A 14,815-nucleotide genomic window follows, 5' to 3' on the forward strand; every position below is an offset into this window, starting at 1 on the left:
CTCCTGGAGCAGCTGAGTGTCCCAAACCAGGAAGCAATGGATTTCTTGCTTCTGCCACAAACTCCGCAGCTGTAAGTCTTCCAACCTTCTAAATATTCCTTTATATGTGGTTCAGAGTACTAGGACCATACCCTGAGACTTCTTGGTCCTGTATTCTGTGTTGTTCCTGGCAGAGCTCATCACTGCACTTCCACCTGATCCACCATCTTATTTTCTCGTCTCCTAATGAAATTCTTGTAGGTCAACCATTCTACCCTTGAAGAGTGTGCAGGTGCATTGTCATGATGGAAAGAGGTCCTCGGCACAACTTTGCTGGCCTTTTTCTCACTAATACAGCTTTCCATTAAAACTTCTCCTTGTTGCCTTCAAGAAAATTGATCAAGATCACTCCTTTTGGAATCTCCAAACACAGTCACCATAACCTCTGAGCCGACCTTCCTGCTTTGAATTTAAGTGGCCCAGCAGATCCCATTGAAAGCCATTGTTTTGATTGGTCCTTTTTTATGACGAAGGAGCCCTGGTAGCACAGTGGGTCAAACATTAGATTGCTAACTGAAAGGTTAGCAGTCCCAACCCAAAACCAGCTCTGAGGGAGAAATCTGAGGCAGTCTGCTTCTATAAAAATGTACTGCTTCAGAAACTGTAAGATTCTCCTCTGTCCTACAGGGTGATATGAGTTGTAATTGACTCAGTGGCACTGGGGTGATTTTTTGGAGGGGGAGGGGTTGAAAGCATCAAACAAGACTAAAACAAGTGTATTTCTGAGAGAACTTGCCTGCAGCCATCCACTGAGCACACAGACATGAATAAACATGCTTGGTTTGGAATAAACCCATGCATGAAAGTAGAACTGGAACCACAGTAGCAATACTTTTGACTAACTTCATATAACAATATACTTAAAGTGTTGACTGCTAATTGGTATTTTTCTTCTGTCATTTTTTCTTAGTTATTGTCCATATGCCAGCTTAGGAAGGTTTGGGAGGGTAAAGGAATAAAGTCTAGAAATGGAGAAGAAGCCAGTGGTTCATTTTTCAATGATGAAGCAGAAATTTTAATATTCCACATTAATTTTGATTTATCTCTACTTGTATACTAGGACTCATTTTACTTACAGAAGTGTCAGTCATATTCATCTCACTTCATCAGTCATCCTTTCACCAAATAAAGCTGATTTCCTTGATTTGGTTCTGTACTCTGAAAAGAGGCCCAGATCACAGTCCGAGTAGGTCCTTACTATTGACCATGTTCTCTGGGGGTCTGTTTGTAAAAGGGTCTTCACTTCAGTGACCATAGGTACTGAGATGATCTTTAGTATTTTGTCCAGTTGGAACCCACCTTAAAACTGGAAGGACCATTTTTCTGAGTATTGCTTTCTCATAATTCGAATCTCTTAGATTTGAGCTCCCAGGGAGAAGTTTCATGTACTCAGAGAACATTTTTCTCACTACCAAATATATGTGAGTGATGTTATTGTTTGTTTACATTAGAAGTCTCCCACTGTGAAGGTTACTCACTTCAAAGGCTGCATGGGAGAGGCCTTCCTGAATGGAAATTCTATTGGCCTGTGGAACTACATTGAACGGGAAGGCACATGCAATGGCTGCTTTGGAAGGTAGGTAACATTTCCCCATTGCTCAACATGCAGTGTGTTATTCAGTTAACTTCTGATTGCTGCTCAGAGAATTTGCATATACATCAGAAAGACTGATCAAGTTTGTGATATTGCCCATCTTATTGTGAAGGATATGACATGGTTTATATACTAAAGAAGCATGAGAGTCATTTGTAGCCTTTAAAAAATGTTGTTTTTGCTATATCTTGTATGCTTGAATCCATGTCATAAATTAACATATTTTCTCCAACAACATTCTGTCTCAAAGAATCATAATTTACCCATCTTGGGCAAATTGCTGCATATTTTTATTTTGAAAATACTCCCAAGGATGACATTTTTTTCTTATTCTTCTTTGAATACATTAATATACTTCCTTATCTAGTATCAGCATATTTTTACTCTTATGAACAATCACTTAAATGTTTAAAGGATATTATAAAATTAGGCACTGATCCTGTTTTTTGTTTTTGTTGTTAAAGGACATCATTTTGCTTTTTGACAATACTGACTTGCTTTGAAATGTGATATTGAGTTTGGTTGATAACTTCTTCTACTGGCAAAAGTTCAAATTCATACCCCAAAATACCCAAATCTAAGCTTCACTTTCAAACCTAGATAATATTCTATAAAAGTATTTCAGAAGCATAATTATATGTTCCAGATTAACTCACTTTATGAATGAATAGTGAATCAAGTCATCCTGTTGATGGGGAAAGGGGGGAAAGCCAGCAAAGACTTATGTACGGGTACTGTGACCCAAATTATGTAATTCTCTTTTAAGTCCATATTTTGTCTCAAATGTAATACAGGTTTTTTTGTTTTTTGTAAAACGAGCCTTCTAGTAGCTTGATACATGGTAACTCCAATCTACCTGATGTTTTAGTTAATACAAACAGAAGGAGGCATGTGATTATGTAAAAAGTATTCTGAAAGCAATAAAATTAAGAAAAGAGTTACACACACCACAGAAATGAAAACAAACCAACAGAAAAATCTGTTGATAAGTAGAAATGTCTATGGCAGCTATCCATTCTGTGAAGAAGTTTCCTTTTACTCTGTGGACACTGCCTACATCAGCTTTCTTTCCCTTTTAAAACATTATCTTGCCTAATCTCAGATGATGATCATATTTTAACATATTAATAGCTTACTCTTATAATTATAAAATAGCTCCACCAGGAATTTTGTATGGGCAAACTCAGCCAATGCATTGCTTGTTTCTTTAACTGCCTTCCTAAGTGTGGGTTACATTTCTGTGCTTGCTCTGCAGTCCCCAGAATGAAGATGCCTCATTCCATTTTGATGGGAGTGGGTATTCTGTCATGGAGAAGACCCTCCGGACCACTGTGACACAGATAATCATGCTCTTCAGCACCTTCTCACCTAACGGGCTACTTCTCTACCTTGCTTCCAATGGCACTGTAAGAATCATTATGGGCCACTAGACCTTACTTATATTTAGATGGTTAGGTGGTCATTTTTGTTTTATAACTGTTCTATAGGTGTATACTAGTATACTAAATAGATGTGTGGTGTCCTGGTGTAGCACTATAGGATAAGATCTGTACTGCTAACCAGAATGTTGGCGGTTCAAATCTGCCAGCCACTCCTCTAAAACCCTATACAGAACCGACTGGACAGCACTTTAAAACAATGATATATATCCCTGTGATATGTTAGACAGTCCTGGTGTGGGTTAATGCGCTGCACTGCAAGGCCAGTTTTAACTGCAAGGTCAGCAGTTCAAGCTCACAAGCCACTCTTTGGAAACCCTATACAGGGTCACTATCAGTTAGAACTGACTCAATAGCACTTGACAACAACAACATGTTATGTTATTTCCTCCAGTTAAAATAATTGCTTATACTGATAAGGAGTCCTGGTAGCATTGAGCTAGGCATTGGGCTGCTAACCACGGATAAGTGGTTCAAACCCACCAGTCACTCTGCAGGAAAAATATTTACAGTCTGCTCCTGTAAAGATTTATAGTCTCAGAAATTCTTAAAAGAGGCACTATGAGTCAGAATCCACTAAATGGCGGTGGGTATTATATTAATATAGGTTTACTGAAGAACCTTTGAAGAATACAAAATAGAAAATAATCCTCTAGTCATTGCCAATATTAATTAAACATGTTATTAAATTTTGAGTTTAAATAGCATACGTTTTTATGTGTTCACTTTGACCATCATGGCTTGATTTGAACTCCATTTGACAAGTTTCTTTGTTCCTATTTTATCTGATCTGACTATGGCCTCTCAGTGCTAGTGATTTCTGTCTCTCAGTGGTTTAGTTTTCTTATTTTGAGGACTCACTGATTTACTACTCTAAATTGTTATTGTTGTTGTTAAGTGCTGTTGAGTCAGTTCTGACCCATAGCACCCCTGTTTAGGATTTCTGAGGAGCAGCTAGTGAGCTTGACCTTGCAGTTCAAGCCAACTTTGCAGTCCAGTGCATCAACCCATAGCACTACACCAAGACAGTGCCACATTCTAAATTAAAGCGATACAAAGAGATTCTAGTTCTTTTACTGAGTTCTAGATTTTGGCAACAATGAATAGGATGTCATATTATGTCAGTTTTGTAATGGAGTCCTGGTGTGAGTCTGTAGGATAAAGCACTGGACCACAAGGTCAGTTTGAACCCCAAGGTTGGCAGTTCAAACTCTCCAGATGGCCACTATGAGTCAGAACCGATTCAATGGCACTTAACAATAACAATGTTCGAAAAAGTCTTCCTGAATATTTTTCGTTTTATAGCCTAGACCTCTGACTATTTGGCTCAATCCAGTTTTTTTAGTTTGACTTTAGAAGGTGTCTACCTTCCTTATCTTGAAGGGAAAGGAAATCTATGATAAAGATGTCATCATTGGTAACTATTTTCTCATCTTTACAGAAAGACTTTTTATCTATTGAGCTGGTCCATGGCAGAGTTAAAGTCACAGTTGACCTGGGTTCAGGACCTCTTGCTCTTCTTACAGACAGACGTTATAACAATGGGACCTGGTACAAAATCGCCTTCCAGCGAAACCGAAGACAGGGTAAGTGCATAGATGGCGAATCAGGTTGTTGGCTTCGTTGGTAGTAGGAAGAGAACTCTTTCTAAAGTCCGCACTCTTTGATCCACTTTCATTTCTTGAATGATGATCTTATTGAAAGCCATTGTTGCCTTTGTGATACCAAGCAATGGGATTTAAATCTTGCTGAAAGAATATTATAGTTGTATTTGCATATTTGCATAGGAGTCCTGGTGTTGCGCTGTGGGTTAATGCGCTATGTTTCATGGTCAGTTTGAGGTTTGAACCACAAGGTCAGTGGTTCAATCTCATCAGCTGATCCTCAGAAATCCTGTACAGGGTCACTCTGAGTTGGGTGGAACTGACTCCATGGTACTTAACAACGACAATTTGCATATGTTTCCAAGTGCCTTACTTAACTACAAAAGAAATGTTTGAATCAAGAATCAAATCCGTTCTATTTTCATGTGCACATACGGCTGTCATCTTACAGTGTGTATTCTGGATTTGTTGACTTTTATGGCGAGAATTTACAGTTTTCTTTGATAGTCAAGAGAATTGTTGTTTTTTGTTAGGTGCCATAGAGTCTGTACCGACTCGTAATGACCCTATGCACAACAGAATGAAACACTGAGGGCCAACCTCAAAATCGTTGCTACATTTGAGCCTATTGATGCTGCCACTGTACCAATCCAGCACACTGAGAGTTTTCCATTTTTTTTATCCGACCCTCCACCTTACCAAACATGATATCCAACACAGATCTATTTGTTCTTTTGGCATTCCGTGGTACTTTCAATATTCTCCATCAACACTATTACTCAAATGCATCAATTCTTTTATGGTCTTCCTTATTCACTGTATAACTTTTGCATGCATATGAAGCTGTTGAAAATACCATGGCTTGCGTCAGGTGCACCTTAGTCCTCAAACTGACATCTTTGCTCTTCAACACTTTAAACAGGTTTTGTGCAGCAGATTTGCCTAATGCAGTACATCTTTGATTTCTTGACTGCTGCTTCGATTGTGTTGATGGTTGATCCCAGCAAAATGAAGTCGTTGACAACTTCAATTTTTTCTCCATTTATAAAAATGTTGTTTATTGGTCCAGTGGTGAGGGTTTTTGTTTTCTTTCCATTGAGATGCAATCCATACCAATCGCTGTGGGTTTTTTGTTTGTTTGTTTGTTTAATGTTTTATTGTGAATTATATGATAGTTTACATGGGAGAACATTAGTTTTACATTCATTCTATTGTATATCGTTTCATTGCCATGGTTACAATCCCCTTCATGCATCATCAACCAACCAAAGGGTATACCCTGCAAGCCTGCCCCCTACATTCCCCACACACACACACACAAGATTCAGCACACAGTCGCTCTCCCTCTCTGGATCTAAAGTCCCCTGCTGCTCCATCGCTCCACTGTCATCGTCTCTGCCTCCATCTCAGGCATCACTGCTTCTCTGGGTAGGATCCCGCTCTCGGTTCTTCTCCATTGATGGTCCTAGGGACCTCCTCTCCTAGACTGGAAAGTTAATCACTCCCTTCCTTACTATAAAACATCTATCTTTACATTTCCAACCCTCACAATCAGTCCTGATAACAATTATTCACTATTGTATCACAAGAGACCCATCTGCATTTCATTTTACCAGCTCCGCCTAGACAGATTGGATACTACTCACTGGAGATGCTGCCTTCCTCCAGACCCCCTGGCTCTAGGTTCCCTCTTGAAAGCTTGTAAGCCAGTCACTTCTTACCTTTGTAGCCCCCCTCCCCCATTTTGGGTAGCCAATGTCCAAGTTGCCCATCCCTGTCTACTCTTTGTGTGGAGGGGGTGGGAATGATTCTTTCTGTAAGCATTTGTTCCCTCTTTTGAGCTACTGCATCCAAGGCTGTAGTCTTTGATCTTCATCAGTAAGTAATTTAAGTCTTCCTTGCTTTCAGCAAGCAAGGTTGTACCTTTGCATATCACAAGATGTTAATAAATCTTCCTCCAATCCCGATGCCATATTTTACCTTTATATAACTTATCTTCTTAGATTATTTACTCAGCAGATAGGTTGAATAAATATGGTGAAATAAGACAACCCTGGCACACACTTTTCCTAATTTTAAACCATTCAGTGTTCCCTTGTTCTGTTCGAATAACTGCCTCTTGGTCTATATACAGGTTCCTCATGAGCACAATTAAGTGTTCTGGAATACTCACACTTCACAGTGTTGTCCATCCACACAATCAAAAGCCTTTGCATAGTCAATAAAGCACAGATAAATGTCTTTCTGGTATTCTCTGCTTTCAGCCAAGATCCATTGGATATCAACAATGATATCCTCGCTCCACATCCTCTTCTGAATCCAGCTTGAACCTCTGGAAGCTCTCTATGGTTGCAGCCATTTCTGTGTGACCTTTAGTAAAGCTTTACTCGAATGGGATCTCAATGATATTTTCCGATGCTTTCTGCATTAAGATGGGTCACTTCTCTTTGGAATGGGCACAAATACGGATCTCTTTCAATCAGTTGGCCAGGGTAGTTGTCTTCCAAATTTTTTGTAATAAGATGAGTGAGTGCCTCCAGTGCTACCTCACTTCATTGAATGATTTCAATTTTTATCCCATCAATTTCTAGTACCTTGTTCTTTGCCAATTCCTTCAGTGCACCTTGGACTTCTTCCTTCAGATTCATTGGCTCTTGATTATATGCTACATCTTGAAATGGTTGAAAATCAACCATTTCCTTTTGGTACAGTGACTCTGTATATTCCTACCATCTTCTTATGATGCTTTCTGCATCATTCAATAATTTGTCCAGCGAATCCTTCAATACTTCAAGTTGAGGCTTGGATTTTTTCTTTAATTCTGTCTGCTTGAGAAATGCTGAGTATATTCTTCCCTTTTGTTTTTCTAACTCCAGGCCTTTGCCCATTTTGTTATAGTATTTGACTTTGTCTTCTCTAGTTGACTTGAAATTTTCTGTTCAGCTCTTTTACCTCCTTACTTCTAACATTTGCTCTAGCAACTCTATACTGCAGAACAAGTTTCAGAGTCTCTTCTGACATTCATTTTGGTCTTTTCCTTCTTTCTTTTCTACTTAATGACTTTTTGCTTTCTTCCTGTATGATGTTCTTGATGTCATCCCACAACTCGTCTGGTCTTGTGTCTTTATAGTCTCATGCATCAAATCTGTCCTTCAGATGATCTCTAAATTCAGGTGGGGTATATTCAAAGTCATATTTTGGCCCTCATGGACTTTTTTCTCATGTTTTCATTTTCCTCAACTTCAGTCTGAATTTGCATATGAGCAATTGATGGTCTGTTCTACAATCTGCCCCTGACCTTGTTTTCACTGATGATATGGAGTTTTTCCACCATCTCTTTCCACAGATGTAGTCAGTTTGATTTCTGTGTATTATATCTGGTGAGGACCATGTGTATAGTCATCTTTTATGCTGCATAAAAAAAGTATTTAAAGTGAACAAATCATTGATTTTACAGAATTCTCTCTTGCAATCTCCAGTATCATTTCTATCACCAAGGGCATATTTTCCAACTACTGATCCTTCATTTTTATTTCTAACCTTTGCTTTCTGCCCGGAACCTGCCTCGACATAGGTGTTTGGTTCACGAGGTAGGGATATCTGGCGGCGATAAGGATAGCAAAAGAGGAGACACAAAGACGCAAAGAGAGAGACAAAGAGACACCCCGAAACCAGAGTGGATGCGGGACTGGCATCAGGCAGATCCTGCATTGCAAACATCTCAGCCATGAAGGCCATAATATCCTGCATAGTAAACATCTTAGCTAAACAGGCAGTATGGTTGCAATGCCGGACTGAGCCCCCTGCATGCTGTAACACACACCTTGCCAGTCGTAATGCACCTGGATTCGTTCTGCGCCTCCATTTTATTTAGGGGAGGTACTTTACACAAAGCTGGGCAGGACTAAGGCAAGGTACAGCTAACATACGTAATTTTCCAGACATTCAGGCAGCTTTACATTGTACTTATCAGGTTCGAATCTCATGACCACAATTTGGTTTCTCAAGCTTAATTAACATACCTTTGAGCACCTAGCCTCAAATGGGGGAAGAAAAAGGAGGATTGGGAGGATTCCCATTGTGTCGGCTGCCCAGCCCAGGGTCTTCAGGAAAAGAGACGCCTGGGTGAATAGGGCTGCACCTGAAAACACTTTAGGGAGGGCAATCCTATTGTACTTAGAACAAAGAACCGGGGAGCCACCCAATTTACTTTGAGTGCATTCTTTTGGGGAAAAACTTTGCCTTTAGAATTTTACAGTCTCGGCTTTTAGGAAAATATTACATTTATCAGTGAATATCAGGGTTTCATTATGCAATTAATAATAAACATAACTAAATACTAAGATGAAAAACAGTTTGCTATGTCTGCTAGGTGGCTAGAGTCTGTTCCTCAGAGCCTGCGGCCTGTACGGTCTGCAACACTTGGGCCCACAGGGCCTCGAACTCCTGACCGGGTCTGGATGGTCTGCAACAGCATTCCAATCACCAATAATTATCAATACATATTAATTGCATGTTTCATCAATTTCAGACTGAAGAAGTTGATATAATTCTTCTATTTCCTCCTCACTGGACTTAGTGGCTGGTGTGTAAATTTGAATAATATTGGTATTAACTGGTCTTCCCTATAGGATCATTGACATTATCCTATCACAGACAGCATTGTACCTCATAACAGATTTTGATATGTTCTTTTTGTCGATGAATGTGATGTCATTTCTCCTCAATTTGTCATTCCTGGCATAGTAAATCATGTAGTTGTCGGATTCAAAATGGCCAGTGCAAGTTCATTTCAGCTCACTAATGCCTAGGATATCTATGTAGAGTTGACAGTGTACATGTAGAGATGATACAAATGGAATAAAGCCCTCACTCGGGAGCTTCATTTGCTGATGGGGCACAACTCAAAATGAAGAGAAACAGCTGTAAACATCCATTAATAATGGGAACATGGAATGTACAAAGTATGAATTTAGGAAACTGGAAATTGTCAAAAATGAAATGGAACACATAAACATTGATATTCTAGGAATTAGTGAGTCAAGACCATTAGTTAATCAAATTTGCAGAATGTAAAATACATGTCTTTGCAAATGAACTTTGGTTGACAGAATTACACTAGAAAAAGAATAAGGTTGAGCTTCATTTAATGTAGAAAATGATTTTAATTTTCTCATTAATTCTTCTTTTTCATCTCCTTTTAGGTCTCCTAGCTGTAACTGATGTCTATAATACCAGTTATAAAGAAACCAAGCAAGGCGAAGCTCCAGGAGCATCTTCTGACCTCAATCGCCTAGATAAGGATCCAATTTATGTTGGTGGATTACCCAGATCAAGAGTTATAAGGTATGATGCTCATCTGCAGAAAATGTGCCCCTAACAGTCAGCTTTTATTCACACTACTATGTTGTATTGTTGTTAAGTGCCGTCGAGTTGATTCTGACTCTTAGTGTCAGAGTTTCTAAGGAGCAGCTGGTGAGCTTGAACTACCAACCTTGCGGTTCAAACTGACCTTGCAGTCCAGCACATTAACCTGCAGCAATTGGGTAATAAAGTAATCCTTCGGGAGTTAAGCTAATGATTATACATTTACTGCTTTTGTTGATGTTGTTACACAATAAGGACATATAAAAATTGTTATTGAGCAATATTTGGTGCTCAGGATAATGTGCTGGACCACAAAGTTGGTTTGAACCACAGGTCGACAGTTCAACTTCACCAGCTGCTCTTCTGAAACCTTATACGGGGTTACTGTGGATCAGAACTGACTCAACAGCACTTAACAACAACTTTCTATCATACCTCATCTCCTAGCTAGACATTTTAGAGTAGTAGGGTTTCTTTAAACTTGAAAACAAAACAGAAGCATGCTTTCTGCAAACTTACTGGGATTTCCCCCCTCATGTGATTAGAATGAATAATGTATATGAAAGTCTAAAGACCAGCATTAGCAAGTGGCATGAAAGAAGACAGAAGGGAGAGGCAACAGAATCCTTTTATGATGGTGACTCAGGTTTAGCTTTGTGACTTTAATAATTTACATAAACTTTCTGTGTCCCATAATCCTCACTTTTGTAATTTTGGACATTTACAAAAGTGTTTGGACAAATTACACTTTTGTAATTTTGCACATTTTGTAAATTTAAACAAATTAACTTCTAAGGCTCTTTGCCACTGTTAAAAAAACAAACAAGTTAACCTGTGAAAGAGCAGCCATGAAGGCTATGTTTTTTGTCAAGCGACAGTTTCCAAGGAGTGAGATCATCAAATGCCCAGCAGGGTCCCTCAGCTCAATGGTCTTCAAACTGAGTTTCTATGCACAGTCCTAACATGAGGCAATCAAATGCAACCCAAGATCCAACACCCCCACCCCACTAACCCCATAGTTTCTTCGAAGCAGTTTCTGAAGTTCCAAGGGCTAGAGATTCTAACCTTAGTTTTAGTCATCCCTGAGCTTGGCAATGAATAAATTTAAGCCACAGGGGAGCTGGTCACTTTCCCCAGGCCATGCCTTTCTATCGCCTAACACCAATCTCTTTGTAATTTCCTATAGTGGGACCAGGGAGTTGTTTGTGTGGCCACAAGCTGCGTCATAGTTCATTTGTACTTAACCTCGTGAAACACAATTGAATATTGGAAAAAAAGGATACAACTTCCATTTCTAGGAAGACATTACAGAATCATAGGTTTTCATGCTAGAAGGGACTTGAATAAAGTCAGAAGCAGCCTTTTCATATGTAATGGAAAAAAAACACCCAAGATCCAGAAAGGTTGGTGTTTGCCTCACATCATGTAGTTGCTTGATAGTTCACAGCTGGTGCCTCGTTCAGTGCTCAACACAGGAAAGAAGAGGTGAGTCCCAGCAGAAATCCCTGTTACTGCAAACTCCCGTGATTTTTGAATGCTAATGCATTTAAGTATAATTTACTAGTTCACTAGTCTCTGTATTTTGGAAATGAGAGTCTGATTCCAGTCAGGAATCTGGCAACTTCTAGTAAGAAAAATGTGGTACTGAGTTGGAGACTAAAATAGGGTTTTGAGTAATCCCAGACTTCATCAAATGCAGTTGCTTCTTTCAAAACAAAGTTCATGAGTATTCCATATGGACAACAGATTATGACTTCTCACACACCCTAGGAAATGATACGTGGTTCTGTAGGATACACACTTGACCACAAGGTTGGTTTGAATCACAAGGCACAAGGTCAGTGATTTAAGCCCACTACTCACTTCATACAGTCGGAACCATCTTGACAGCACTTAACAACAGCAATACACTTGCTCCATGAACTGTATTTGATTCATGTGCTATATATAATTTCCTTAGGGCAACTCACTGCCTTTCTTATAATTGGCCTGTGCTTTAATGAGCACATTTAAATTGTAATCCTTATAAAATATTACCTACTATTATGCGTGTCTGTGTGGCACTGGGGGTTAATGTGTTGGACTGCAAGGTCGGTTTGAACTGCAAGATCAGCAGTTTAAGCTCACCAGTCACTCCTCAGAAACCTTTTGCAGGGCTGCTATGGGTTGGAACCAACTTAGCACTTAATAACAAGAAGCATGTCTGTGTAGATGAGCATCTAACTAGGCCAACTCATTAAATTGCATACCTTTCTTCAGTACTAAGGAAACTATTTGTTTAACCCATAGCAGAGTGAATTATGAGCTGGGCTTCTAACAACTGGTAGTTCAAGTCTACCTGTCACTCCATGAGAGAAAGATGAGGGTCTCTACTCATGTAAGATTCATGACCTTGGAAACCCTATACGGGGTTGCCATAAGTCTGAACTGGCTCCACAGCACATAACTACCACCACCATAGTCCTCATCATCAGTATTCTTTTGTGGTTGTCACTTAAGTCTTTGTCACTAGAATCAGAATTATTGGTGACATTTACCACCAAGAACAGCAGTGGCCTCATTATAACTGTTAAGTGCCACGAAGTTGTTTCTGACTCATAGAAACCCTGTATAGGGTTTCCGAGGCTGCAGAAAGTCACATCTTTCGATCCTGTGGGACAGCTGGTGGGCTTGAACTGCGAAGCTTGTGGCTTCTTAGAGGCCTAGATAATTTTTGGCAAATGACACATGGAAACAGATCTTATAACATTACACATTCATTGTTCATAATTCTGTCAAAAAAACAGAGTTTAGAAATCAGATTTTCTTGTTTTTATATGTTTCCCTTCAGGAAAGGCCTCACCAGCAGAAACTACGTGGGCTGTATCAAAAACCTTGAAATATCTAGATCAACCTTTGATTTACTCAGAAATTCCTACGGAGTGAGAAAAGGCTGTAGACTGGAGGTATGAAGCCTCTTATCAATAGTGAAATGAGTTTCTATAAATGTCCATTGATTTCTTACCTTAATAAAATTAACAAATTAGAAATCAGGGGAGTAGATAAACAAGAGAACGTGGATAAAACAGATGGTGCCACAGCTAGGGCAAATGAAATCTTCATGTAGGAACTGATGATGCTTTTTATCTCCTTTGTGACCAGCCTATCCGAAGTGTTAGCTTCTTGAAAGGTGGGTACATTGAATTGCCGCCCAAGTCTTTGTCACCAGAATCGGAATTGTTGGCAACATTTGCCACCACCAACAGCAGTGGTCTCATTGTGACTGGCCTTGGTGAGGACATGGAGAAGCAAAGCCGACGGCAGGTCCATATGGTAAGTAGCTCAAGTGCTGACCAGTCACAGGTTCAGGGAGGAAGTGACCCCCCAGGGACCTGAGAGGGAAAATTACTTGTGCATAACCCTATGATAGCTGTGTTTCCAGTTGTTTCTGGATATGCATTTTTAATAAGTAAAAATTATTGGTGCTCAGTGACTTTCCCTTGTGAATCAGTGATCTCTTTTTGTTGCATAATGCATCTTCTTTGACTAGAGACTAAGAAAAAAAGATACTTGCTTTCTACCTCTAATTTTTTTTTTTTAACTCACTGAGTTCTTCCACATTTTATGCCTATTACTTTTCATCCTAAGGCGAAAACAGCAAGTGCTTAGATGCTGTAGAGTTATTTTGTATACTGCTCCATGAAGCAGGAATTTCTTTATCTAGTATAAGACTGAAAGGAGCAGAAAGAAATGTGGCCTTTGGTAAGCACAGTGGACCAGCAATCAGAGTCGAGAGAAAAGATGATGTCTTTCCATATTTATATTGCATTTCAGCAGTGAAGGGATATTTACTCCCTCCTCTGCCCAAACTTGTATGTATCACATAATTAAAATGCATTTTTCAAATTCCAAATCCACTGCTATCAAGTCCATTCCGAATTACAGTGACCTTATAGGACGTAGTTGAGCTGCACCATAGGGTTTCCAAGGCTGAAATCTTTCTAGAAGCAGACCGTCACATCTTTCTTCCACAGAAAAGCTGGTGGAGCGTTGAACCTTTAACTTTTCTGTTAGCCACCAGGCATTTTGACCGCTGTACCATTAGGGCACTTTACGGAGGATGCTAATGTAAAGTGTTTTTGGACTCCTGGGTGTGACTCTGTAGGATCAGTACTGGACTTCAAACCACAAAGTCAACAGTTCAAACTCACCAGATGCTCCTCGGAAACTCTATACAGGGTCAATCTGAGTCAAAATGGACTTGATGGTAATTAACAACAACAACATATTGTCTTAATATAAGGAGAGATCATACGACTAACATGTACTGAGAGCACTGGTTGTTCTGTGGGACCAGCGTTGGGTTGCTAACTGAAGGGTCAGTAGGGTTAAAGCCACCAGCTGCCCTGTGGGAGAAAGAGGAGACTGTCTGCTTGTGTTAGGATTTACATTCTCACAAACCCTACATAGGGTTCTTATGAGTCAGAATCAACTTGATGGCAGTGAGCTATTGTCCCAGACATTATGTATGTACCATACATTGAGAAAGGAACAGGTTCAGAGGGCCTAGTTTATCTGCCCAAGGTCACACAGCTGTTATGGGTCAAAGTAGGTCCACCTACTTCACAAGCCACTTGGTAAAAAAGGCTGATGATGACTAAGATTGGTTTGTGGACTCCAACAGTCTTTGTGTTTGTTTTTCTTTTTTTACAGAGGTGAAATTCACCTAACATAAAACTTCCTATCTTAAAGTGAACATCTCCATGGCCTTACATGCCCAGTGTTGTACAGCC

The 14,815-nt window shown here is 39.6% G+C and overlaps 1 protein-coding gene across 1 annotated transcript in view; it reads left to right on the forward strand.

Moving 5' to 3' along the window:
• Positions 1–14,815, forward strand: part of LAMA1 (laminin, alpha 1) — a 217,941-nt gene that overhangs the window by 182,499 nt on the left and 20,627 nt on the right. Inside the window, exons 48-53 of the mRNA XM_006868714.1 lie at positions 1,491–1,615; positions 2,889–3,039; positions 4,514–4,658; positions 9,881–10,022; positions 12,874–12,988; positions 13,185–13,355. Coding sequence (XP_006868776.1) covers positions 1,491–1,615; positions 2,889–3,039; positions 4,514–4,658; positions 9,881–10,022; positions 12,874–12,988; positions 13,185–13,355 — 849 coding nt within the window. The remainder of the gene's footprint in view (positions 1–1,490; positions 1,616–2,888; positions 3,040–4,513; positions 4,659–9,880; positions 10,023–12,873; positions 12,989–13,184; positions 13,356–14,815) is intronic.

Source organism: Chrysochloris asiatica, unplaced genomic scaffold (genome assembly GCF_000296735.1).
Source record: "Chrysochloris asiatica unplaced genomic scaffold, ChrAsi1.0 scaffold00122, whole genome shotgun sequence".
Classification (NCBI taxonomy): Eukaryota; Metazoa; Chordata; class Mammalia; order Afrosoricida; family Chrysochloridae; genus Chrysochloris; species Chrysochloris asiatica.